Here is a 25982-nt window from a genome sequence, read left to right on the forward strand (position 1 = left end):
ATCTGTCGATGGACATCTTGGCTCTTTCCACAGTTTGGCTATTGTGGACATTGCTGCTGTAAACATCGGGGTGCACGTACCCTTTCGGATCCCTACTTTTATATCTTTGGGGTAAATACCCAGTAGTGCAATTGCTGGAGATCCAATACTTTTCAAACTCCACTTGAGTCATTTAGGTGCCTGAAGGAGCTATATGTATAAGAAATAGTAGTACATGGGAAATGAGATACTGGTAGGCAGATTAATGCTTCACATCTCAGCCTACTAGAGCTCTCTGGTAGAAGGACATGGCCTATCCCAAATGTCTGAAGTGGATCCTCACCACTCACACTAATGCCAAAGCTCAATTTCAAGATCTTCTGCCCTTTCTTCCTCTCACCCTTGCCCTGCCAGTGCATGGTGCACCCATGATTGAAGAGATGAGGATACAAAGCCTGTGGAGCCCTGGCCATGCCCCATGTGCTTCTCTTTATCACCAGGAGACTCCATGACTAGTAATGTGGCCAGGCGCATTTCTGCTCCCTCTTCAGGAGGAGGGAGATGGGGAAGGACTCCTGGGGTAGGACAGTTTCTTAACAGCTCATCTCCTAGAGCCTTACCAGACATCAGGTCTTTATCTTATGATAAGACAGTTCTGCTTACATTTGTAAACATTTTGGTACATTGTTAATGAGACATTTCTAAAATGTAAGAATCAGACGAATTTTCCATTTGGGAAGTTCTAGATAGCTGTATATTTGCATTGTTCAGTCTTACCGGTTTAAGCATTTTTACTGTTTAGGATATGACCTTTTTCATATGTGCTGTGTATATCCAGGTTTTCTTGTTTTGTTTTGAGTGTGTGTGTTTTACATATTTTCAGCTTTCTTGAGGCATAATTGACAGATAAATTTGTAAGATACTTAAAGTGTACATCTTGGTGATTTGATAAATGTATACATTGTGAAAGGGTTCCTACCATCTAGTTAACTAACACATCTAACACCTCCAATACCTCACGTATTCCTTTCCTTTCCTTTCCTTTCTTTTCCTTTCCTTTCCTCTTTCTTTCTTTTTTGTGAGGACATTTAAGTTCTACTCTTTTAGCAAATTTCAGTGATATAATACTGTGTTACCAACTGTAGTTATGTTTTATATTTGGTCCTTCAAGACTTTATTCATCTTATGGCTGAAAGTTTGTATGCTTTTACCAACCTCTTCTTATTTCCTCCACCCTCTAGCCCCTTCAACCACTATTCTGCTCTCTGTTTCTAGGAGTTTGACTTTTTTTTTTTTTATTTCACACATTTATGCAAACCTGATAAAGGGTTTATATTCCTTATATCTGATAAAGGGCTAATGTAAATTTGCAAATTTGATAAGGGGTTAATATCCAAAATACACAAAGAATGCATACAACTCAACAGCAAAAAAAGAAAAACAAAACCAATTGATTAAAAAATGGGCAGAGGAGCTGAATAGACATTTTCCAAAAAGATATGTAAATGGCCAACAGGCATATGAAAAGGTAAAGTCAATAATCATCAGGAAAATGCAAATCAGAACCACACTGAGATACCATCTCACAACTGTGTTAGAATGACAATTATCAAAAGGTCAAGAGATAATAGATGTTGGTGAGGATGTGGAGAAAAGGGAACCCTGATGCCCTGTTGAGAGGAGTGTAAACTGGTGCAGTCATTATGGAAAACAGTATGGAGATTCCTCAAAAAGTTAAAAATAGAACTGCCATAGGATCTAGCAATTCTATTTCTGGGTGTATATCCAAAGGAAATGAAAACAGGATATTGAGATATTTGCACTCCCATGTTCATTGCAGCTTTATTCACAATAGCTAAGGTGTGGAAACAGCTTAACTGTTCATCAGTGGATGAATGAAGGTGCATATATGTATAATGGAATATTATTCAACCATGAGAAAGAAGGATATCCTGTCACTTTGCAACAACATGGATGCACCTTGATTTCATTATATCACACAGAGAAAGACAAATACAGTTTTGGTTTTTTTTTTTAAATAAATATGTTGAACATGATTTTTTTTTTTTAAGATTTTATTTATTTATTTGACAGAGAGACACAGCCAGAGAGGGAACACAAGCAGGGGGAGTGGGAGAGGGAGAAGCAGGCTTCCCACGGACCAGGGAGCCCGATGTGGGGCTCGATCCCAGGACCCTGGGATCATGACCTGAGCCGAAGGCAGCCGCTTAACGACTGAGCCACCCAGGCGCCCAATATGTTGAACATAATTTAACGGTTAAACCCATGGAGGCTGTGTAGTCTCAACCATTTCACCAACACATACAACTGCTGTATTTGGTTTTGTGTCTGCATTTTGTACTTGTTTCTTTTACTTGCTATTATTGTATCATAGATCTTTTCTTGATGCTGTTAATCCCTCTTCACACTTCTGCTCCCATTATGGGTAGGGAACCACCCAACTGTAATAAAACTACAGGGCTTGAGTGAAGGATAAAGAAGCTCAGTTTGGCTTCTCAGAGTCCCTTTTTGCTGCTTTTTTGTCAGCTGTATCTTTAATCTGTGAGACTGATCCCTGTTAGAAGAGGATTTCACATAGTTGAATGAGTCATCAAGACTGTTAATATAGGGATTTAGTTGATACCAGATGATTCTATAGTGCTTTTTGATTTTGTTGAGATAATTTAACTTCCTGAACAAGCGAAGTATTAGGACCACATAGAATGCCAGTTTAAGTATCGAATAGAAGTAAGGTTGACAAAAAAGTGGTAGGTATTTCTCCATGCACTTTTCCCTCACACCATTGACAGACCCCCACTAATTCATCTTGCTGTTCTTTCCAGTTTAGACACATGATCCTTGACATAGCACTCTAGACAGATACTGCCCACCAATTAAGGTAGAACTGTGGGGTATGGCCTATGCATATCAGAAGGAAGTGTTTCTAGTTGCTTATTAGGGCTCAGCCCTTTACACTTAATCATTATATTCCCCAAAAGTTCTAACTTAGAGGCAGGATATACAAATAAATAAAATGAGAAAAACTTCCAAAGGTGACAGAATTTTATTACTAAGTAAAGTATCAAACCAGCAAGAAGAATACAAACCAAAATAAACTTCTAAAAATGCAGAGTTCTCCAGCTCCCTCTCAGAGATTCTGTCTGGTAAAAATGACAAGATTATGGAACACACACACATCAAGAATATTCAGACTGTAGTCTTTTAACTTTTGAAGCCAGTGAGGAATGATGTGAGATTGACTTAGTCTTTGAGTTGCTAACACTGAGGTGAGGCCAGCTGGATGTCCATGACTCTCTTAAAATCTCATTTTACCTTGTCTGTTACTGTAGTGCTAAGCAGGGCTTTCTTTCCCTCTAATTAAAAAAAAAGAAAACATCATAGTGAGAAAGGTAGGTGATAGGAAATAAAGTGGATCTCTTGCTCTCGACTGAGGTACTGGCACAATAAATGTTGGATTCTACATTAAAGTGCAGGGTTTACAGAGGAAATCATAGCTGGTTCTGTTGTTTGCATCCCTTGCCCTTTTAGGGAGTATGAAGCAATGAAGGGAGCCAGGAGTAAAGGGAGAGGGTTTGTGAGATTCTTTGGTGAAAGCTGTGCTAGGCTGTGAAGGGGAGGTATGGTGAACGTGTACTCTTCTTCACTCATAACCGGTGAGTGTGGCTTCCATGGAGCCACCAGGTAAAAGTGTTCCTTGCATTTGTGAAACAGAGACCCTGGCACCGGAGAGCACTGGAACGGTGCACATGGACAGTAAAGGTGTCTGCCCTAGGAAGGATGTTTCCTGGGACCAGATGAGTACCTCACTGGAGAGAGCAGGCTCCAGGCTATTTTAAGTTGTATGTCAGGTGACTGGTCACCTGCAAGTCAAAGAGCTCCATTAGAGATCAGAGAGTATTTTTGAAAGAGATGGAGCATTGATCTTGGACCACACTGCTTAGTTTCTTTTTTATTTTTTTTATTGTTATATTTCTTTTTCTTCACTTTTTTTTTTAATTTAAGTTCAAGTTAGTTAACATATAGTGTAGTATTGGTTTAAGGAGTAAAATTTAGTGATTCATCACTTACAGGTAACGCCCAGTGTTGATCACAAGTGCCCTCCTTAGTGCCCATCACCCATTTAGCCCACTCCCCCCACCCCCCCACCACCCCAGCAACCCTGTTTGTTCTCTATAGTTAAGAGTCTTTTATGGTTTGCTTCCCTCTCTGTTTTGTATTATTTTATTTTTCCTTCCCTTCCTCTATGTTCATCTGTTTTGTTTCTTAAATTCACATATAAGTGAAATCATACGGTATTTGTCTTTCTCTGACTTACTTCGCTTAGCATAACATTCTCTAGCTCCATCCATGTCGTTGCAAATGGTAAGATTTCATTCTTTTTGAAGGCTGAGTAATAATCCATTGTGTATATATACCACATCTTCCTTATCCATTCTTCAGTTGATGGATATTTGGGCTCTCTCTGTAGTTTGGCTACTCTTGATAATCGTGCTATAAACATTGGGATGCATGTGCCCCTTCTTATCAGCATTTTTGTATCCGTTGGGTAAATACCTAGTAGTGGAGTTGCTGTGTCATAGGTAGTTCTATTTTTAACTTTTTGAGAAACCTCCATACTGTTTTCCAGAGTGGCAGCTCCAGTTTGCATTCCCACCAACCTCACTGCTTAATTTCTGAATTGAGGCTGTGTTTGTAGTAATGTGACATCAACTCTCTCTCAGATGAGAGTGAGTAGAAGTCATTGGATCTGCCCACATTTTCTCTCAGGGTGGTGATAATCCCCACTCCCCCCAACCTTACCCCAAATACACTGGGCTATAAAACAGTGCTGTGTCCTGTCCATACCCCATGAGTTTGGCTTATCCAATGTATGGGACTGGGGAACACATTTCAGTCAGAGGGGACAACAAGATCAGAGGAACGAAGTAAAAATTAACATGATGTGTGCAGGAAAGTATAATCCCTTTGAAGTTGCTGAAGTTTAGTTTTAAGGATTAGAGTAGCAGGAACGAGTCTTGAGAGATAGGCAGGTTCGAATCATGGAGAGACTTGACTATAGAACTTGGACTTCATCCTGCACAGAGGGAGATAGGGATATGGTGAGGGCTGCTAGCTCATAAGCCCATAACAGGCTTTGCCCATGTTACTTTTGCTCTTAGACACAGCTGTCTTAACTTCCGTCATGGAGCTTGAACTGTAGTAGTATTTGATTATTATTTGAACAAAGAAATAAATGATCCACAAGTTGGTCATAAAAATGTAGGCAAGAAAGTGAGCTGCTGGTAAGGTATTGCCTGTTACAAGCTTTTCTTAAAATTATTCTAGATATAGACAGGTAAATATGAGTATTTTATAGTTAGCTCTAATTTTTATCAGTAGGTATTAGTATTTTTAAAAACTCTCACATAAGTCTTTAAGGAAAACCATTTTAACAAACTAATGTTCTTAAATTTCAGTGTATCCAAATTTTGGTTTTTATCCATTGAATAGAGAATGATTGTATATTTGGATAGATATCATAAACTTTAAACTCTATATTGATGTAATTTCTGTATTTTAGTTTCTTACATATACAAAGTTTATATGATAAATCAGCTGCAGTGTAAGAAATATATTTTGTCTACACATGTAAACATAGACTCTGTAATGTATGATGTATAATTGTAATGGTTTGTAGTCATGCTTATTATCCTAGGTACTCCAGGATGTCTGTTGCATTATTGTAGTAACAGCACTTGAAGTATATTTTAAACCTTTTTTCTCCCTTAGAAGTAAGTTTCCCCAGAAGGACTTAGAAACGCTGTTTCCTGGAATGAGTGCTGATTTTACAAGTGAGAATTTTTCAGCTGCCTGGTATCTTATAGAAAACCACTCAACCACCAGGTCAGTGGATGTTGGACTACTGACTATGCATGCTTTAATGTGGATGTACCTAATAGGTTTATATAATAATGTGGGTTTTAGATCTGCCTCTGCCACTTAGGTAGGAGTCCTTTGACTTTGGGTGAGATCATGAATATCTCAGAGTGTCTTTTCCCTTATTTATGAAATGGTATTATTAATTAGCAGATTCTTATTTCCTGCTATCTTATTGTTTCTATATGATTCATATTTGTGCAACACATTAAAACTTTGTGGAGTCTCAGCTGGGTACCTAAACCAATGTGTCTAAACATGACCTCTCTCTTTTCAAATAATAGAACTTTCAAGTCCTGGTGTAAATTGGCAACATACCTCCTTCCCTAGAACAAAGGGAGATGAGTTGATTTGTCATTTTGCAAAAGCTTGCCTTAAAATTAGCCAAAAAAGAGTCAAGGTCATATATCCAAATTGAAGTGCTCCCTTTTGTCTGCTAATTACATTATATCACATTCTCTACAAGAGCATGTATGTAACTTTTTGCAAGATTGATTTAAACAATTATATTTAGTAACAGTGTTTGAATAAAGGAATGGCTTATTGCTTAAAATTTACATTCTTAAAAAGTCAACTTGTTAAAATATACCTTAGGAGAAATTTTTCCTTCACCAGTTAGAATGAAAACCATTAGAAAACACGAAGAAGAGTCGAGAGAGAGAGAGAGAGAGAGAGAAAATCCTGATAAATTTTTAAGATTTATTTATTTTTAGAGAGCACGCACATGTGTGTGCGCATGCACGGGGGAGGGGTATGGGGTGGGGGTGGGGCAGAGGGAGAAGAGAGAGAGAATCTTGAGCAGACTCCCCGCTGAGCGTGGAGTCCGAGGCAGGTTTCTGTCTTACAACCCTGAGCTCTTGACCGTAGCCGAAATCAGGAGTTGGACACTTAAGTGACTGAGCCACCCAGGTGCCCTAATCCTAATAAATTTTTTAAATAAATATCAAATCTTTCGTTGCAGAAGATGGTTCTAAATTTTACATTATGGATGTGCTTTTTCTATTACTATAAGTCAGAATTGATCTCTGGTTTCTGTGTAGGGCTATCATGGCACTGAAGAAGAGCATATGTGAAGAATATATTCAAAGTTTTATAGCCAGATTTTCTTAGCCTACCTGGAAATAAAACTTCTGAAATATAGAGGCCTACCTGTTTTTCTCTGCTTGAGATGTAGAGATGAAATATTTTGGTCTTTTTAGTTATTTAAATTGTGAGTTGACCCCCAAGTTGTTTGGTTTTTTAAAAGATTTTATTTATTTATTTGAGAGAGAGTGAGTGAGAGAGCAGGAACAAGGGGAGGGGTAGAGGAAGAGGGAGAAGCAGACTCCCTGCTGAGCAGGGAGCCCGACGTGGGGCTGGAGCCCGACGTGGGGCTCGACCCCGGGACTCCAGGATCATGACCTGAGCTGAAGGCAGATGCTTAACCAACTGAGCCACCCAAGCACCCCTTGACCCCAAGTTTTTCTGTAATTTCACTGTTAATGACAGAGGACTGGATATTGATGTGGTGAATAATGGTATGCTTAATTTATATACAGAATACAGAAATGAACTTACAGAGGAGTTCTGCCTTAGATATAACTTGATAACCACTGCATTGATCTAGTTGTGCCCATCAGGGAGTTGATATTCAAGACTCCTTACCTGGCATATCAACACATGATATATATTGCTTATAGAAATACCCACATGTATATTTACTTCTTAGGGGTCTGACATATTTGGAATGACCATATGAGGGCTACAAATCTGTTCTGTAGTTGCTGTAATTTTGTAATTGTAATAAATAAAAGGTTTAGATGTAGGTAAGAATTTGAAAGCTTTTGTTCTCTGGCTACATATTATATCAATCTGCATCTTTCTTAACTTAGGCTTCAGTATTTTACATTTAATGCATTATCTTAGTTCTTTTTTGCTTTTTAGGAGTCTCAAACTTTTGGTTTCTTAATTTCATTTCAGTTTTGAACAGCTCAAGATGGCAGTTACCAACCTGAAGAGACAGGCTAACAAGAAAAATGAAGGCAGCCTGGCATATGTGAAAGGAGGTCTGAGTACTTTCTTTGAAGCCCAGGATGCCCTCTCAGGTAAGGTGACCCTCACAGCCATCTGCTGGGGCTTCCCAACGGAAACCTGACACTGTGCTTGCGGAGTGTTTACAGGGTGGGACGTTCAGTCTGTATTTATAAAAGTAGAGATCTAAAATGTGCCATAAATATTTGTTGCAGACCAGGCTGGAATCTCTTTGAAGGCTTGGTACTTTAAATATTTGTCTCTGAGGCTTTTGTTGACCCATTGTACTAAATGTGAAATAGGAGACTACTTTGCCTCTCCATGATGCCCAATCTCCAGGGCTGATAAGAAACTAAATCCCAATAGGTATAATATTCTAGAATTTTAAAAATCCTTTTATAGCCATCAATATCTTACACATGTGACTAATTCTGTATATGTGACCCATTGTGTGTTCAGTTTGGAAAGGACTGATGATAATGTGTCATTCTTTTTAGGTATCACCCCATGGGCCCCATATACAGTAGTTAAATGTCCACCATCCATGTTGTCATTTTTATATGGAAAGAAAATATATTAATATATTAAATAGAAATAGCATAGCTTTAGACATTTCAGGGAAAGATGTTGGGTATGTTTTTTTCCCCCTAAAATCACCTTTAATTAATAGAAATCAAATTAATGTTTAGTAAAAAATAAAATATACTAATAAAAGCCTAATTCTTTTTTTTTTTTTAAAGATTTTATTTTTTTTTATTTATTTGAGAGAGAGAGACAGAGAGAGAGCATGAGAGGGGGGAGGGTCGGGAGGGTCAGAGGGAGAAGCAGACTCCCTGCCGAGCAGGGAGCCCGATGCGGGACTCGATCCAGGGACTCCAGGATCATGACCTGAGCCGAAGGCAGTCGCTTAACCAACTGAGCCACTCAGGCGCCCTAAAAGCCTAATTCTTTTTAAAAACAGAGATACCTATAACTAAGTACCTATATGTAAGTACCTGTAACTTTAAGTATAGACTAAGAGGCCACACTTTCTTCACTTCAATAACACTTATTATTTTTTTTATTAATTTGTATCCTCAAAGTATAGACATCTTTTTATTGTTTTTAAAACCCGTCTCCTCCTGGGTCAAACAAGCATGGTTGACTTCTGTCAAGTAAAATGTGCACCTGATATAGCTCTTTTCTTGCCAGTAGAACTTAGGTTTTTGAAGGAGTAAAATGTGAATGTCTAGGAGGGAACAGAGAAGTTAGGTAATTTTCTTTGATAAAGACTATGTGCTCTATATTTTTTGAAGGGATACTTTTCTTTCTTTCTTTGTGCTTATTGATGTTCTAAGTTATCAGTGTTACTATGTTAACAATAGAAACCTGAGCATATATGAACAGAGTTTAGCGTTATCAAATAGAATTAAGTTATTAATATCCTAGTAGCTATGCAAATGATAATTGGCCATATGTGATTAGCATTTCTCAGAAATTATTGTAATTAAAATTATTTCACTTAACAGAAATGTATGTTTGACTTTTTTCTCCATTCTTTTTTTTAACATATGTATTTGTATACACATGTATATTTATTTATGGTTTTAGTTTTATAAATGGCTTCAATCTTGGCAGATTTTAAGAAGTTTTATTTGGTGCATTAAACTTATATGGTCTCATTTATCTATCACATTTGCCTTAAAAGTATATTGGTAACTTAATGTTTAACAAAGATCATTCTGACCAGCCGCTTAATCACATGAGCAGGTGGCTCTGTGGCATATAGAAAGTGATTTTAATAATAAATTCAAAAAGTTTAGACACACATACTCATTTTTCTGTTTTGATGTAAATGAAATGTATATTACAAAAAACAGTAAATAGATAAACAATAAGCAAAGACTACTTGTAATCCCATTGTAGAGATAATGACATTAACATTTTGATGTATTTCCTTTTGGTCCTTTTGTTGTTAGCTTATATGAGTACATATTACAAAATTGTAGTTATAGTGTATATACAGTTTATTCTTTAGAGTGCTCCTCTGGGTGATTATTTTAATATACTATAGCATTTGATTTATTAGTAGTTCTTCAGAAATTTTTCTGCCTATTTTCTTAAGCGAAATTCATCTATAATTTTTTAAAATGCTTTTTTGGTCAGGTTTTGGTGTTAATATTCCACAGAAGCACATGGATCTGTATGTGTATATATGTAGGTACCGTGTGATGGGTTTTGTAGATTAGGAATTGCAGTTTGGAAATCTGAAAAAGCTAATATGTTGAAAGAACTAATAAATTATTTGCTCAGGTAATTTGTTTTACTTTTCTGTTATGAAAAATTTCAAATATGTTAAAAGCAGAAGAGTATAGTCATGCCTATGTAACTGTCAGCTAGAATTAAGTTATTAATATCTTTTCATACTTGCTTCATTGATACTTTTTGAGATTGGTTGGGGGTTTGTGTTTTACTGATCTCAAGCAGTGAGTCTAAAGCAGCATGACATTTCCCTCCTACGTACTAAAGTATGATTCCTCCTAAACAAGGACGTTTACCTGTATAGCCACAATGCCATTATCACAACCAAAAATGTTTCAGTAATTCTTCAATATCATCTAATTCCCATTTCATAGTCAAATTTCCCCCAGTTACCCTCCAACTTTCTTAATTGTTGGTTTTCCAAATCAAGATTCAGATAAGGTCCAGGCATTTCATTTTTTTTTTTTTTTAAGTCTCTTAGCCTCTTTTAACCTAGAACAATCCCCTTACCTTTGCTGCCTTGGCTTTTTTTTTTCCCCCCATGCAATTGATTTGTTGAAGAAATGAAGCTCTTTGTCCTATAGGATATCCCATACTCTGGATTTGACTGATTACTTCCTCATGGTGTCATTTAATTTATTTTACTCCCTTGGGCGCCTGGTTGGCTCAGTTGGTTAAGCGACTGCCTTCGGCTCAGGTCATGATCCTGGAGTCCCAGGATCGAGTCCCGCATCGGGCTCCCTGCTTAGCAGGGAGTCTGCTTCTCCCTCTGACCCTCCCCCCTCTCATGCTCTCTCTATCTCATTCTCTCTCTCAAATGAATAAATCAAAATCAAAAAAAAAAAAAGTATAATTTATTTTACTCCCCATTGTATTACTTGGACTTAACTATTTGGACATTAGATTTGGTTTTCAACATTTTTGATCATACCTGGTACTGTGTACTTTCTGTTTTATTATATCAGGAGGCCTTTAGTGTCTGTGTGTTCCTCCTTTAGAGACACTATGATGGATCAAGTGGGTACCAGTGGGATGGGTACTGGTAGTTGCATGTGTATGTGTGTATATATTTTTTGAAAGTACACTTTTTAAACTTCTGAAATTTCTACTCTCTGTGTTCTTCCCCTGAAATTCTCTATTTCATCAAGATTTCCATTTTTAGCATTGCGTTATAATTTTTAAATCATTTAAAATCCATGTTATGGGGCACCTGGGCAGCTCAGTCTGTTAGGCGTCTGCCTTCGGCTCAGGTCATGATCCAAGGGTCCTGGGATCGAGCCCCGTGTCGGGCTCCCTGCTCTGCAGGAAGCCTGCTTCTCCCTCTCCCACTACCCCTGCTTGTGTTCTCTCTCTATCAAATAAATAAAATCTTAAAACAAAAAAAATCCATGTTATATGCCCTGCTCATTATCAATTCAATTTGTGTTCTACTTTCTTTATTTACATTGATTCTTTAGTGATGTTCTTTCTCGTATTTTTAACATTTGAAAATTTAATTTTCCTCTTAGATCTAGTAGTTTGTAGTGGATTTGTTTTTTAAAGTTAGTGTCTAGTGTAACATTATGAAAAGAAAATGTGTTTCTTAATATATCAATCTTCTGTAACTGTGCCAAGATAAAAATGGGAACGGAGGGCGTGTTCTCATCACGGCACACTGTTTGATATATTTCAATGCCTGTTTACATTATTTAAATCTAGGGTATTTATAATAAACATGTCAGAAATCTCCCACTTTAATTTTGATTCTACCAGTTTTTATTTGTATGTGAAACATGTTTCCTTTGTAACTTTTGGTGGCTTGGATTCTCTTGATATTATTATGGTATTACAACGTAATAATGATAGCTGTGAAATTAGGGGCAATTCCAGAGACCACCTACAAGTTTGATAACTTGCTAGAAGGACTCACAGAATTCAGCGAAGGCTGTTTTTCTCACAGTGATGGTTTACTATAGTGAAAAGATATAGATTAGAATCAGCCAAGGGAAAAGATGCCTAGGGCACAGTCCAGGAAATTTCTGTGCATGGAGTGAAAGTTGCCCTCTCATTGTTGAGTCATGGATGGCATTGATTTTCCTGGTATGATGTGAGATAGTGTACGTGGAGTATTGCCATCCAGGGAATCTCATCTAAGCCTTGGAGTCCATAGTTTTTACTGGAGCTCTGTCACATAGAAATAATTGGCTCTTCCAGTGGCTGACCTCCATTTCTAGTCCCTCTGGAAAGGTCGGGCTGATGCTGAGTGACCCAGAGTCCTCACTATAAATCACATTGTTAGATTATCTGATGTGGCCCAAGGCCCCTAAGTAAACAAAGATACTTTTATCAGGTAAGAATTCAGAGAGCTTAGAGGTAACCTCTCAGGAGCTGAGGTCAAAGGGCAGACCTCTTTGGGGGCAAGATTAAATTCTTTACTACACAATAACATTAATATTTCATACCCTTCCTTTTGTATGCATTTACCTAATATATTATACATCATATTCTTTTTAACCTTTAGAAATTTGATTTTGGCATCTCTTGTAAGCAGCGTGTGGTAGGAGTTTTATATGTTTATGCCATTTTGAGAGTCTTTGCCTTTTAGTAGAAAAATTTAAGTTATGTACATTTATCATAACTGACATTTTTTTCCTTTTGTTTTATTGTATCGTATTTTTTGGTTTTCATTTTTCCCTTTGTGCCATATAGGTTGCAAATATTCCAGATTTGGAAGAAACGTTTTTAAATTCTATCATAGGTTGTCTTTTGACTCCTGTTGTGTATGACAGCAGTTTAGGACATCTTTATTTCTTATGCTCTTTCCTTTACCCTGATTTCAATTTAACCTGAAGTTAACTACCTTTTTATTTTACCTTTTCTTTTTCATTTTATTATTATGTTTTTAGATTTATTTTTGTCTTTTGCATTTAATTTTATAGCATTTTTACCATAGTTAATTAAAATTTACCATATATTCATATAAATTTAATTGGCTTTCATTTTTATTGCAAGTCATTTTGTATTTCATCTTTTCTATATTTGAATTTTTTGTTTTGTGCTAGAGCTTTTTAATTCTTGCATGTCTGGAAATGTCTCTTGCTTTCATACATGAACAACCTCTTGGCTATAAGAGAATTGTTTTCTGAATTGATCCCAGTGTCTTTTAGTGTTAGAGAGAAATCCTGAGCCAATGTAATTCTTTATGACTCATAAAGGAATTGATTGTTTTTCTCTCTCCCTAAATGCTTAAAAGATACATTTGTTTTGACTTGAATTAAAAAACCAAAAAAAAACAAAAAAACACACCTTTTCAGGATATATTAGAATGTAGGTCTTATCTTTATTCATTTTTCCCAATGCTTGATAAGCTTTTAGAATCTGTAGACTCATATCTTCAGTTTTTAACACTTCCTTTGTTATGACAGATATCATTTATGGTTTGTTTCTGAATAACCTTGTATAAAAATATTACTCCTTTATTTCTGCTCTCCTGTATGGTACCCAGCACTTTTTCTGTTTTTCAGTACACTGCTAAGTTGCCCAGTAGTCGTATGCCTCAACTAGTTTCCTTCTGTTTCCTGCTATTCTGGGTGTTGGGAAATGTGGTCTCTAAATGGTGGTAAAGGGAAAGGAGTTGTTAGAGGTAAGAAAAATGGGGGAGCACAGAGTTAGAGTCCTGAAGATAGTTATGAAAAAATTAGATGTTTCTTGTCAGAACTAGGCTCAATAGAGATGACAGAGTATAAATAAACACCTTTCTCTGCTCTTTGATATCATCTGTGTTCTCTTTGATTGAGTGGACGGTTTCATATGCATCCAAGGGTGTTTTTCCATCCCTCCCGGTCAGGTAGACAGTATGGCTTTTATGTATCTTTAAATTTTTATGCTGTTGTCAGTTTGCTTTTTCCCTGTGTATATCCATAAATATTTTAATTAGAACTTGACAGGTATGTCTGGTATAACTTATCTGCCAGTGTTAATCTCAGTGTGTTTATTGTAGTTTTTACTTTACTATATCCTGCAAAAATATTCCCAGCAACTTGTGTTACTTTTCCATGGCAGTCACGCTGCCATTCTCTTCATTCCTTGAAGTCTTGAGCCATAGTTTCTTACCAACTCTTTTCACATGAGTTCTCGCAGGCCATGGTGATGTTTGTGGAGCTTTTCATATCATTAAAGGCATTCTTCAGTTCCTCAGTGCCTTCTGATCATCACCTTTGTTTTGGTGACCATTTCCCTGAATGCTCCTTGAGCTTGTCACCTGTCTAATCTCTTGGTTTTTTACTGGCAAGTCCAGCATTATCACTTGCTTCTTTTAAGAACAATTATGGACCAAAACTGTATGAATTACTTTTATTTATGTTATATTAAAGAATAGCTGAGCAAAGAGGCCAAAGCAGAGTAAATAACACAGGTTACACAATTGACCTTTCCTCTCATGTTACTTTTATTGTTGCTACTTGAGGCAGCGTAAGCCATAACCGATTTTTTGGCACATTCTGTTGTGTCTATTGTTATATGAAGGTTATAGGCAGTAATGGTTATCAACGATCCAATTCTCTAAGTGAGAATCCTTTATACCTTTTAGCCGTCTATGTAATAGTTGTAATTATTTTATTATTTTTTTCCAGTATAACTGAGGAAAGGATTCATAGATTACCTAACCTATTTAAATGTAATTTATAAAATTTTGTCACTTTCATAAAAATTTGGTAGAGTAAGAAGTAGGAACTAAATGTTTGAAAAGCTCTCTACAAATTTAAATTTTTAAGACACTTCATTCTAACTCATCTTAGTCTTCTATTTTAGTAAGTATTATCCTCAGAGGTTGGCATGTGGGCCAAATTAGGTATGGCCCGTCTTTGTACAGGCCAGGAGCTAATGATGGCTGTATTTTTCAAGGTTTCTTTGGAAAAAAAAAAAGGAAGTAGAATATGTGATAGAGGCCCTATGTGGCCCACAAAGCCTAAAATATTTACTATGTGGTTCTTTTTAGAAACAGTTTGCTAGTCTCTGACCTAGTTTGAATAGTCCTGTCTCATAGGCCAGTAGTAATATATAGTGGTTAGAGTATGTGGATCACAGTGTACCTGACATAAATCTTTATAGACACTGCCTATACACACATGTCATTTCTTAGTGCCTCATTTAATAATGGCATTGTATAAATGCGTAGACAAATACTTAGAATTTTTTAATTGAAATCTGCAAATTTGATGTCCACATTTAATTAGAGTTAAAACAATTTCAGTGAATCAGTAGGCTGTCTTTCTATAACTCTGATTTTTCTTCGAATAGAACTTTTATATACATACTTTTTTGTTTCCCAAATACAGTTTTATGGTGTTCAACTGCTTCACATATTTAAGTTTTAATAGATTAGAAACAATAACAAACCTGTGATAATGTACCAAGTTGCTTATTGAGTTATACTATTTAAAAATGTTTTTAGAGAAAATAAAAGGTCAAGTGAACCAGACATTGGGTTATTTGGTTTAATTTTCTGGAAAATAAGATTGCCTTTATCAGATCCCAGTGCCTCTTGGTCCTCATGCTTGGCTGACAGCTTGACAGTGGCTCTGCTGTGGTGGAGATGGGCGGCAGGAAGCTGCTTTGTCAGCAAAAAAGGGCTGTAAACTGAGCTGAGGGGAGCCAGGCTTACCTCGTTTTGACCTGCTGATCAGTGATGGGTTTTGTCAGCAACAGAAATGTGACTGCATGATATCCTTTAATGGTTTTGACTTAGAAAGCAACATTTGAAGCAGGGCTACTATAAGATGCAATGTCATATTGCCATGGAAGAACCTTATGCAATGCCCCCTTAATAAAATAGAATGTGTGCCACATGTTCTTTTGCAACAAGATTGTCAGAAAATTACACCAGCATTTAAATGAATAATGTGAGCAGTGTTTTCAGTTTAGCTTTTTTCTATTTGGGAATTTTTATCTCATATCTTTAAAGATAGGGAAGTTATTTTCCATTTAACTTAAGTTCAGGTTAAGTTTAGGTTTTGATTTTATGTCACTATCACCACATAATCCAAATTTGAAACATTAAATAAAGAACTTTCTTTTCACTCGTGAATCAACCAAGACGAGAATATACTGGCTGATTTTTTTTTCCCCAAATGGATTTCTTTTTCTTTCTTTGAATGTGTTTCTCTGATAGAGAAGCAGTCTGTTTATAAATTTCAAACAAAATTTGAAATTACTCTAAAAAAAGGTATTAAAAAAGGGCAGGACCAAAATTAGAAAGTAATTAAAAGAAGCAGAAAAGTAGATGTTATTATGCATTGAGAATATTTTTATAGTGCATTTGAGCACTGAATTTTACCCAGAATTTTCTAATCAGTGAGTCAAAGGAAACAAATAAAACTGTGATTGATTAAAGCAAAACATTTCTTTTTTTCTTGCCTAAGCAGACCACATCCCCCTCTCCACCCCCCTGCCCCCCCCCCCCGGAATAAATCTACCACTCATGACTGATGGGTTGATGCAGAACCTGTAAAATCCTTTTAAGAAGAGTTTGACATTCTCTTTGAATGTTGGAGAATAGCTACTATCAGAGTGATGTTAATTTCATTGTACAGGCTGTGAAGCCCATGGAGTTACACATCTTATATTTGAAATTTTGCTGAAGGAAGTTATGTAGAAGAATAAAATCCTGGGTATTTAGCAGTTATTATTTTGGAGAGAGGTCTCATTTATTTGCAACTGAATGCAGTTCCCAACTAACATAATAAGTCTATTATTTTTATTCTATAGATGTGAGGTTAAGTTGCTTGCCTATGCAATACAGGCAATATGGGGTGAAGTTTTTTGTTCTGGGATTAGACAGCATGAGTTCAAATTTGGGGTTTGGCTTTGTGACATTGATCAACGTATTTAATTTCCCTGAGCAATGGATTTCTCCTCTGTGAAATAGAAATAATATTAGAACATACATCATTGACTTCTTTCCAGATGAGCAATATGCATTAGAAATTTATCATTGTGATTAATTTATGATCATGGCTCAATTAATGTTTGTTTTGCTAGTTTTATTATTTATGTCAGAATTTTGAATTTGAAATTATATTTGGTCATTTCATTTTGAAAATTTTCTTAGTGCTTCACCTAGGTAAGCCTGATTTGCTCTGTTTAAAACCTACCCTACACTACGTAGAACAATTTTTAAATGTAAATTTTTAAGTGATTTTTTAATAATGTTTATCAGAACCATGCAGACATACCAATAATAGCAAAAATACTCCTATATAATTTGTATATTCATAAATTGATATATTGGTAGATGTTACTGGATAGTTCTTGAGAAATTCCAGGGAAATAATAATACAAATGAAGAAAACATGAATAATATGTATTTTGCCACGTTATATCTAAGGCTGAAATGAAATACTTTGAGGTTGGTATACTTCAAATACTAGTATTTCTATTTTGCAGATGGTGAAACAGAAATAAAAATGACTTTCCTATATATTAGTTACTTAAGTCTCACTTTTCTTTTTTAATTTAACTGTTTTTACCACTCAACCTTGATGATCAGATAATTGAGTATATATATTACTGTACTATTTTAATAGTATTAAACTATGAGTAACGTAGACTGGTGTCTGCTGGTTACTTTGCAGAGTTTTTGCATGTTTGTGCTTCTTTCCAGCAGTGAAAATAATATGACCATTTTTTAAAGTTGTTTAAAAATGTCATTTTGATGTAATGTCTTCCCACCCACTGAAATAGCCCACACTTTAACTAGATGTTTTTTCTAGCTATCCATCAAAAACTAGAAGCGGATGGAACGGAAAAAGTAGAAGGATCCATGACGCAAAAACTGGAGAATGTTCTGAACAGTAAGTTTTGTCCTACTACCCAAAACTATTTATGGACTTTATAACAAGCTTTAATATAGTTCTTGGACCTGGCTTCACAGAACAGGCGGTGAGTTGCATTTTAATATTTATTTCTAAATAGTAATGATTTAATAAATATAAAGGAATAAAAACATGGAAAATGAACGTTCTGTTTTGTTTGCATTTTATTTATAAGAAATCATAATTTGAAAATAAACCAGTATGCTTCCAAGAAGTGAAACTTGCTACCATAAAAGAGACCAGTATATAAATAACATTATCAAAGAGAGATAAGTGCTGAAACAATAGCCAGGATTGCCATTGACCAGAACCCTGAAACACATCTTCATATATCTAACAGTGTTACAGCAAATAATATCAGCTCCTAGAATGACAAACACTTACATGTCATTGATTTATCTATACCATCACTTTTTCCAAAGTGAATTTAAGGCAGCTTCATATTTAAGAGTGTTTCTAACTCTGAGACATTTTGTAAAAGTTGTATGCCAAAAGAACCTGATATATATACAAAGTTTTGGGTCCCAACCACTTGCCTTATATCTTTTCTTCCCCCCCTGACATTCTAGTCCCCAGCTACTGATCCTAATGATCTGGAAGAAGCTCATCAGATGAATCAATTCCTATTATAATATTAGCAGCTTAAAAGTACATTATCCTCTTTCACTCATATAGTAAACATTTGAGGGAGCAATAGTGCCCAGGGGAATCTCCTTTGTTTTTTAAATATAAGTATAGCAAATGATTTCCCCATGAAATAGGGTTAAGAATAGCTAAAACATTTAAGAACCCTTACATCAGATCTTTAGTGATTCCGTGAATGCAGGATTGTGATATTGAGTTAGTTTTGGACTTCTAGCTTAATTTATTCCTGTGATAACTTTCTGAACATTTTTTTGATAAATCTCTGTTTTTAAACCCCTGGGATCCCTGATAAAATATTTTCTGGAAAGAAGCTTTAATTTGCTGTAGGCTTTCCTTGGTAGAATTTGAGTACTTTGATTTCATCCTAAATTTATGAGTTTAGCAGCACTTTAAATATTTCCCTCTGGTGGTTGTGGTGGTGGGTTGTTGTTGTTATTTTGCCTTGAGATTTTGCCTTGTTTTTGTCTGAGAACCAAGTCACCTGCTTAGTTGAAATTAATATATTCTGAATTCAACTCAAACATTTACAAAAGCTATTACTGTATTAATATAGTCAGACATTTTAAGGTCTTAGAAAGGTATTTCTACTCAGGGATGCTATTTTCACTGGAGAACTTGTCATCAAACCATGATATCTGTAAAAAAAATGATATTATTTCGGTAACTTTAAAAAAGTGATTTATAAGGACAAGCTGATATTGTAATTATATTGTTGTATCCGTAAAAGAAAATAGATACTTATTAAGGTTTGGAAAAAATTAAGATCTGTTTCATGTGGTAGGTTTAGCACAGTGTGTTAACATAATTTTTTTCTTTTAAGTAGTAGTTTAGGAAATCCTCCTTTGGGACTTGTGATATAAAATTTGTAAGGGAAATTATTTTACTTCTATTCCTTTATAACCACAGACTTTATCTAGAAATGTGTCATATTAACTTCATTGAAGTTTACTCTTCTTCGATAAAGTTGGGCTTAACTAGTCATTTCTTTATGAGACTCTCCTTCAGGGCTTTCTGGTGTAAAAATTTTTCTTAAAATATATTCCTTTTTATAACACTTTCTTTTTTCTGGAAACATTTTTAATGAACTTGATGTTGATGTTTGCTATCTTAGGATAAGGTTTTGCTAATTCAGGTCAACATGACAAACATTAATATTTAAGACTGGTTGTGTAAAAGTACCATGTTTGGTTCAGTGTGAGATACAAAGATGGAAGACATATGGCCCCTGCCCTGTACACATGTCCTTTGTCCTGGTGGGTCTATCACAGTTTGGAAGCTGGAGAATCAGAAAAAAAAAAAAAAAAATTATAGAGGGGCACCTGGTGGCTCAGTTGGTTAAGTGTCAGACTCTTGGTTTCAGCTCAGGTCATGATCTCAGGATCTTGAGATTGAGCCCCACATCAAGCTCTGTGCTGAGCATGGAGCCTGCTTAAGATTCTCTCTCTTCTTCTCCTTCTGCCCCTCCCCCTCCAGCTCATGCACATGCTGTCTCTCAAAAATAATTATAGAAGTACTATGGAAAATTTAATTTCTTTTCTTTTGGAAAAGAAGGAAAGAATAGATGAGTATGAATGTAGTTTAGTTTGCTTAGGTTATTATTAATGCTTTAATCTTATGTATAATTATGTACCAATTTGTGTTTTTCCTGAGTTATTTTAAATGAAAGTTTTCAAAATTCAAAAGGGCAACCTCTTTCACCTTAAGTTTCTAAAGGGTAATGTTGACTATAAGAAACTTAGTCCATTTTATTCAGAATATATCAATATTGATTCCTTTCATTGAAATTTTTTTTATTTTCCTTGACATGTGTTTTTTATATTTGCCTTTGAACCTAATAATTCCTTCTTGATTTCAAGCCAGGGATGAAGGGATGACTGTTAATTTATATCAAATTCACATATCCAACCCTATGTCCTTACCTATTCCAAGAGTATAGAGTACTGCTGTCTAATAGAACTTTTGCAGTTATAGTTATTGAGCACTTAAAATGTAGCTATATATTGCTGAGGAATTACTTTTTTAATTTTTATTTAATTTTTTTTTAAAGATTTTTATTTATTTATTAGAGAGAGAGAGTACAAGTAGGCAGAGAGGCAGGCAGAGGGAGAGGGAGAAGCAGGCTCCCTACTGAGCAGGGAGCCCGATGCGGGACTCGATCCCAGGACCCTGGGATCATGACCTGAGCCGAAGGCAGCCGCTTAACCGACTGAGCCACCCAGGCGCCCCAATTTTTATTTAATTTTAATAAATTTAACTTTAAATTGAAATAGCCCTATGTGGCTAGTAGCTACATATTAGTGCAGGTATAGACAATATTATATAAGTATTTATAGTAGCAGCTGTGGTGGTTAATAGTTAAAACTTTTACAGTGCTCACTAAGGTTCAGGTATTGCTTTAAACATTCTCTATGTATTTAGTTCTCTATGAGGCTTGTGCTGTTATATCTTTTTTTTTTTTTTTTTAAAGTAGACTCCATACCCAGCGCAGAGCCTAATGGGGGTCCTGAACTCACGAGCCTGAGATCAAGACCTGAGCTGAAATCAATAGGCAGACACTTAACCAACTGAGCCACCCAGGCACCCCTGTTATTTCCATTTTATTGACGAAAAACTGAAGCCCAGGAAGATTAAATGAGTTATCTAAAGTCATATAAGCAGTAAGTGGCAGAGCTGGGATTTATATCTAGATATCTGGCTTCTAATCTGTACTTTAAACTACCAACAGAGCTTGCTGTGCATGGTTTTGAGAGGTATGAATTTCAGTCACCACAGTTTGGTTAAATACACCTGTCCTCCAGCAACATGGTTCAGATTCCCATTATCGCAGTATATTTGTCATAATTGCATAAAGTACAAAAGTGCTTGCTAGTTGTTCAGTCCACAGATCACTCCATAAATAAGAGATGTGAGAGATGATCAGTGAGCAGTTACCTCTTTTTCTTCAGAATCTGTGACTGGTCACCATACATATATTCATGCACAGACAACAAAGCATATAGTTGTGTGGACTCCTTGTCCCCCAGACATAAACTCATATGGCTTTTTATAGAAATGGATAATCAAAGAGGGGATTGACCCACAAAGATGAAAGTGCGTTAAAAAAAAAAGTGGTAACAGTGTAAGTGAAATTCAAATCTACCATGACTGGAGGAGTTACAGAAGAAGCAGCTGACAGTAGGGATGTAGGCACTGCCGCTGTTCAAGAGACTTGAGCTGTGCAGCCAGAGAAACTGGATAAAGGTGAATTTATCAGTGGAAATGAGGAAAGTATGAAGAAAAGGATGAAAACATCCTAGGGGAATTGATGCTTAAAGGAGTGCTCAGAGACAATCAATGACATTCAGAGTACAAAGGATAAATTTAGAAAGGAGTAAGGTAATTTATCAAAGTATAGAAAAGATGCTTGATACGTATTACCAATTTTATGACGAATAAAAGCAAGCAGTCTTGATAATTTTTTACAAAGAAATAGAACACTAGTATTTTCAATGTTTCTAATGTTTTAAATCATCGTAGAGTACTAAGTAAATAGTGGTTTTACTTTTTTTCATTTTCTTATTCATTTATGACCAACAGTAAGCACGTTTTTAATGTTGCAACAAAAATTTTTAAAAGTCACAGAACAATCATAATTTTCCCATTAATTATTAAGATTGTTTATGTGGTTTCATCTTGCATAGCCATTTATGCGGTTCTGGACACTGTGCCAAAAGGGGCTTATACTGTACTGCACCACCTAAGTAGAAAGAATACTGGATACTGATTCAGAGGCTTATTTTTAGTCCTTGCTCTGTAAGTGTTTATTGAGCATGTTAGTTCCATCCCAGGGATATGAAGATAGTACTTACGAATTATTCCTAAGAGTTTATAGTCTAATGGAGAAGACGGATAAGCAGTTGATTAAATTATGGTATGATAATTGTCTGCTCGTGGTAATCCTGGGGTACATCTGGAGTCTGCACAAGTTGTACCTCATTGAAAAGTGGAGTGAGAGAATCTCAGGAGAGGGTCATGTGAGCCTTCAAAGATGAGTAGTAAGTATCCAGGCAAGCAGAGGTTGGCATGTGGGCAGGCAAGTGGATACAGGTGCCCCAGACAGGGCAAGCCACATGAGGAGGAAGTCCCTGTCTTCAGGGAGGAGACCTCCTGCAGTCCAGGAACCAGGATCCAGTATGGTAATGTGCAGATGTCAGATGTGGGACTGCAAGGTAGATGGGGGTCTGCTCAGGATAAGCTTTCTATGTAGTGTAGTAGAATTTGTCTTTATCCTGAAGACTGTTGGTAAGCCATTGAAGGATTTTAAATAAAGAAGTGACATTATGAACTTTTTAAAGAATATTCTGCCATCCGCATAGAGAATTGATTAGGAGAGAGCTGGATTAGAGACAAGAAGAGGCATCAGAAAGAAGTGCACAGTTGTCATGTAAGAATGAAGTGCGGAGGACTTGTAACCAACACAGAGATGATGAAGGTAGAGCAAATGGCAAGATGAGAGATGTTAAGGAGATGAGAAAGGCTACCAGTTTGCTGTGGGAAGGAGGAAGAAAAGTAGTCAGTGATGACTTTCAGATTTCTGGCCTCAACTAGAGCAAGAAGGAACAGGTTTGGGGCATAAGGAGAAGAGTAAAGAGGTAAATATTCAGTTCGACTTATAACTTGTTGGGTTTGAGATTCCTGAGGGTTGTACCCATAAATATCTTTCTACCTCTTACTATATCCTAACTGTGTGTCACATTGAGCAGGTTGAATAACCTCTCTCTGTTTCAGTTGCTTGCACTATAAAATGGGGTTAAGAATAGTGCCTGTTTTAGGGACATAAACAAGTTTAAGTGAATTAAGAATTAATACATATTTTTAGAAGAATTTAGAAGACTTACTAAGTTTTTAGAATAGCACCTAGCATAGAGTAAGCACTCCATATTGTATGTATGTGTAGTATGTCTTTATGCTAACCACCAAAGCTCCCCAAAACTCTTTTTAGGTTATAAGGGATCCATAGAGGCTAAAATGTTTTTTCTTCTTCCACGGCATCTTCATTCTTTCTCCTATCTTACACTGAGGAAAATTTTTACAGCTCTTGTTGACCTGACTATGATAGTGGCAGCCCAGTGCCTGTAATATAGGGGCCTTGCTCTTGGTGCTTGCGGTGCATCTGTAACTGAGACTGTGATAGTCACAGTCCAGTGAGCTGGTGTTGTGACATCCCTCGGAGGAGAAACAACCAACTTTCAGGCCTAGAGTTGCCCAAGGCTGGATTGGTTCTGCAACCTGTAAGACCTAAGTCATGTTTTTCACTATCACGTCGCTCCGTTCGATTTGTTCTGTGAGTACACACTGGTTGTTCCAACCCCTGCCAGCTGCCTTAAAACCAGGTGTTCTCAATGTGAGAAGGTGGAGTGAAGATGTGGATGGATGGGTACATGGGGGAAATTGTTCCTGGGAGACATGGCAGATGTCTGACTGATGGTTTATCTGCAGTGTCACTTTGTGTGTGAACACCACCACTGAGTTTAGTGGTTTTGTTTTTCTTATTAGTTAGCCCTAGAGAATAAAGACATAAAATGCATTTTATGAGCTGTTGGTGATTTTTATCTGCTTAGTTTCACTGCTTTCATTTATTTTATTACTGATATAATTATCCAGTTATCAAAGAGTTATAAACTCCCAAAATTTTATTGTGAATGTGGCAAAATTCATAACACAATAACAATTCATGGATAGAAATTATTTATAAATTAAAATTATGATTTCATAGCATATTTCTCTATGTGCATATTTAAAAATTCTCCATATATACATTTCTGTATAAATAAGTTATAATTTTATAGTTTATAATTTCTTCCTATAAATTTTTCTCTATAAAATGTTTATTTTATTTAATGATAAGTGAATTTTCTACTCATACTTGTTTTCATACTTTCTAGAGGAGTTAAAATTATTAGTTGGTATTTCTTTCTTACCTTTAAAATACAGTGAGCAAAGTCTAATTTTGAACACTTATACTTTTGACCCAAATTCTTTCATTGTGCAAAAAAAAAGTACTTGTGAATTTAACATCCACAGGCCACATATAAGTAATCAACCTTTTAGAAATATTTAGTGGCATTTATGTATCTTTTCATTTATGAAGCCTCAAATCATGAAGTTTATATTTTTAAATGATAAACAAATACTTAATTTTCTTTGCAGAAAAATGTTTTAACCCTAATCAGATTTCAGATACTTCATTTAGCTACCATTATGTAGTTTGGTGGGAAGAAGGGAATATATTTTTTCTCATCTTACAGAAATTTAGTATTCTGCATTTGAAAGCATGTGGTGAAAACAGCTATCTTGACAAAGTTTTTCTATTAGGTCTTTAAAATTTCAAGAAAATTTAAACATTATTTAGATAAAACAATTACGTTACAAAGACAACTTTTAACACGATCAGGCCACCCACAGTGTAGACTAGAGAATATGGCATGCAAGCCACCCAGTGAGACTGAGGTAACTTTTTCATCTTTGCTTAAAGTATAGTCAGTAGACCAGATAATGTAGAAACTTTTTATGAGCATCGATCAAACAACCAAAAACAGTTATCCTTTTTCTCCCCTTTTCTTGTGGCTAATTAAAAATATTTCACAAGTTGAAAAAGTTAAACTGTCTGTACACAGTAAATTTTGCTTTAAAGCAATTCTTTCATTATAGTGATTTGTATAGTTTGAAGTCTTTTAGGTTAAAAAATATATATATGTATATAAAAAATATCCTGTTTGTGTATAAATTGAATTAGCTGATTTAAGAAGTATTCATTAATGGTATGTTAAAATTTGTCATTTAAGTTGCTTATGTAATTATTTGTGCCTGCTGCATAAACAGATAACTTTACCAAGAAATAGAATTAGTTCTGAAATATTTCTTTTGAACAACTTTTTTGAAAGGTAAATATTTTTCTTGTTTTATTACCATATAGTACAGATATTAAATCCAGAGAATTTAACTCGTGTAGTTGTGTGTGCCTGTGTGTATATGTGTGTTTTAACCTATTATCTGAACTAATGAAATAATCTAAGGACCCATAATTGCTATAAAATTTGGAAGAGTAGCTAAAATAAATGTAGGTTCAATTAGTGATTTTATTTGGTCCTGGTAGATATGGTTATTTTTAATCGGATACTATTTTTAACATATGAAAAGACTTAGTGGGCAAGGTGGAAATGTATTTTAGCAAACCATAAAAGATCTCCAAAATAGCTAACTTTTATTTATTTTTTTTTAATTTTTAATTTATTTATTTATTTTTTTTTTCAAAATAGCTAACTTTTAAAAAAGCCTGTT

General features: G+C 35.6%; 1 protein-coding gene across 3 annotated transcripts in view; it reads left to right on the forward strand.

Annotated features, from left to right (window-relative positions):
• The window catches only part of EXOC2 (exocyst complex component 2), a 155893-nt gene that overhangs the window by 73694 nt on the left and 56217 nt on the right, over positions 1-25982 (forward strand). For 2 of the 3 annotated variants that reach the window (XM_081827797.1, XM_081827798.1), the window contains 3 exons: positions 5770-5883; positions 7876-8000; positions 17916-17996. In XM_081827797.1, coding sequence (XP_081683923.1) covers positions 5770-5883; positions 7876-8000; positions 17916-17996 — 320 coding nt within the window. The remainder of the gene's footprint in view (positions 1-5769; positions 5884-7875; positions 8001-17915; positions 17997-25982) is intronic. The other variant, XM_081827799.1, reaches the window with a different exon arrangement.

Source organism: Leptonychotes weddellii, chromosome 8 (assembly GCF_054177405.1).
Source record: "Leptonychotes weddellii isolate Sample4059 chromosome 8, ASM5417740v2, whole genome shotgun sequence".
In the NCBI taxonomy this organism is placed as follows: domain Eukaryota; kingdom Metazoa; phylum Chordata; class Mammalia; order Carnivora; family Phocidae; genus Leptonychotes; species Leptonychotes weddellii.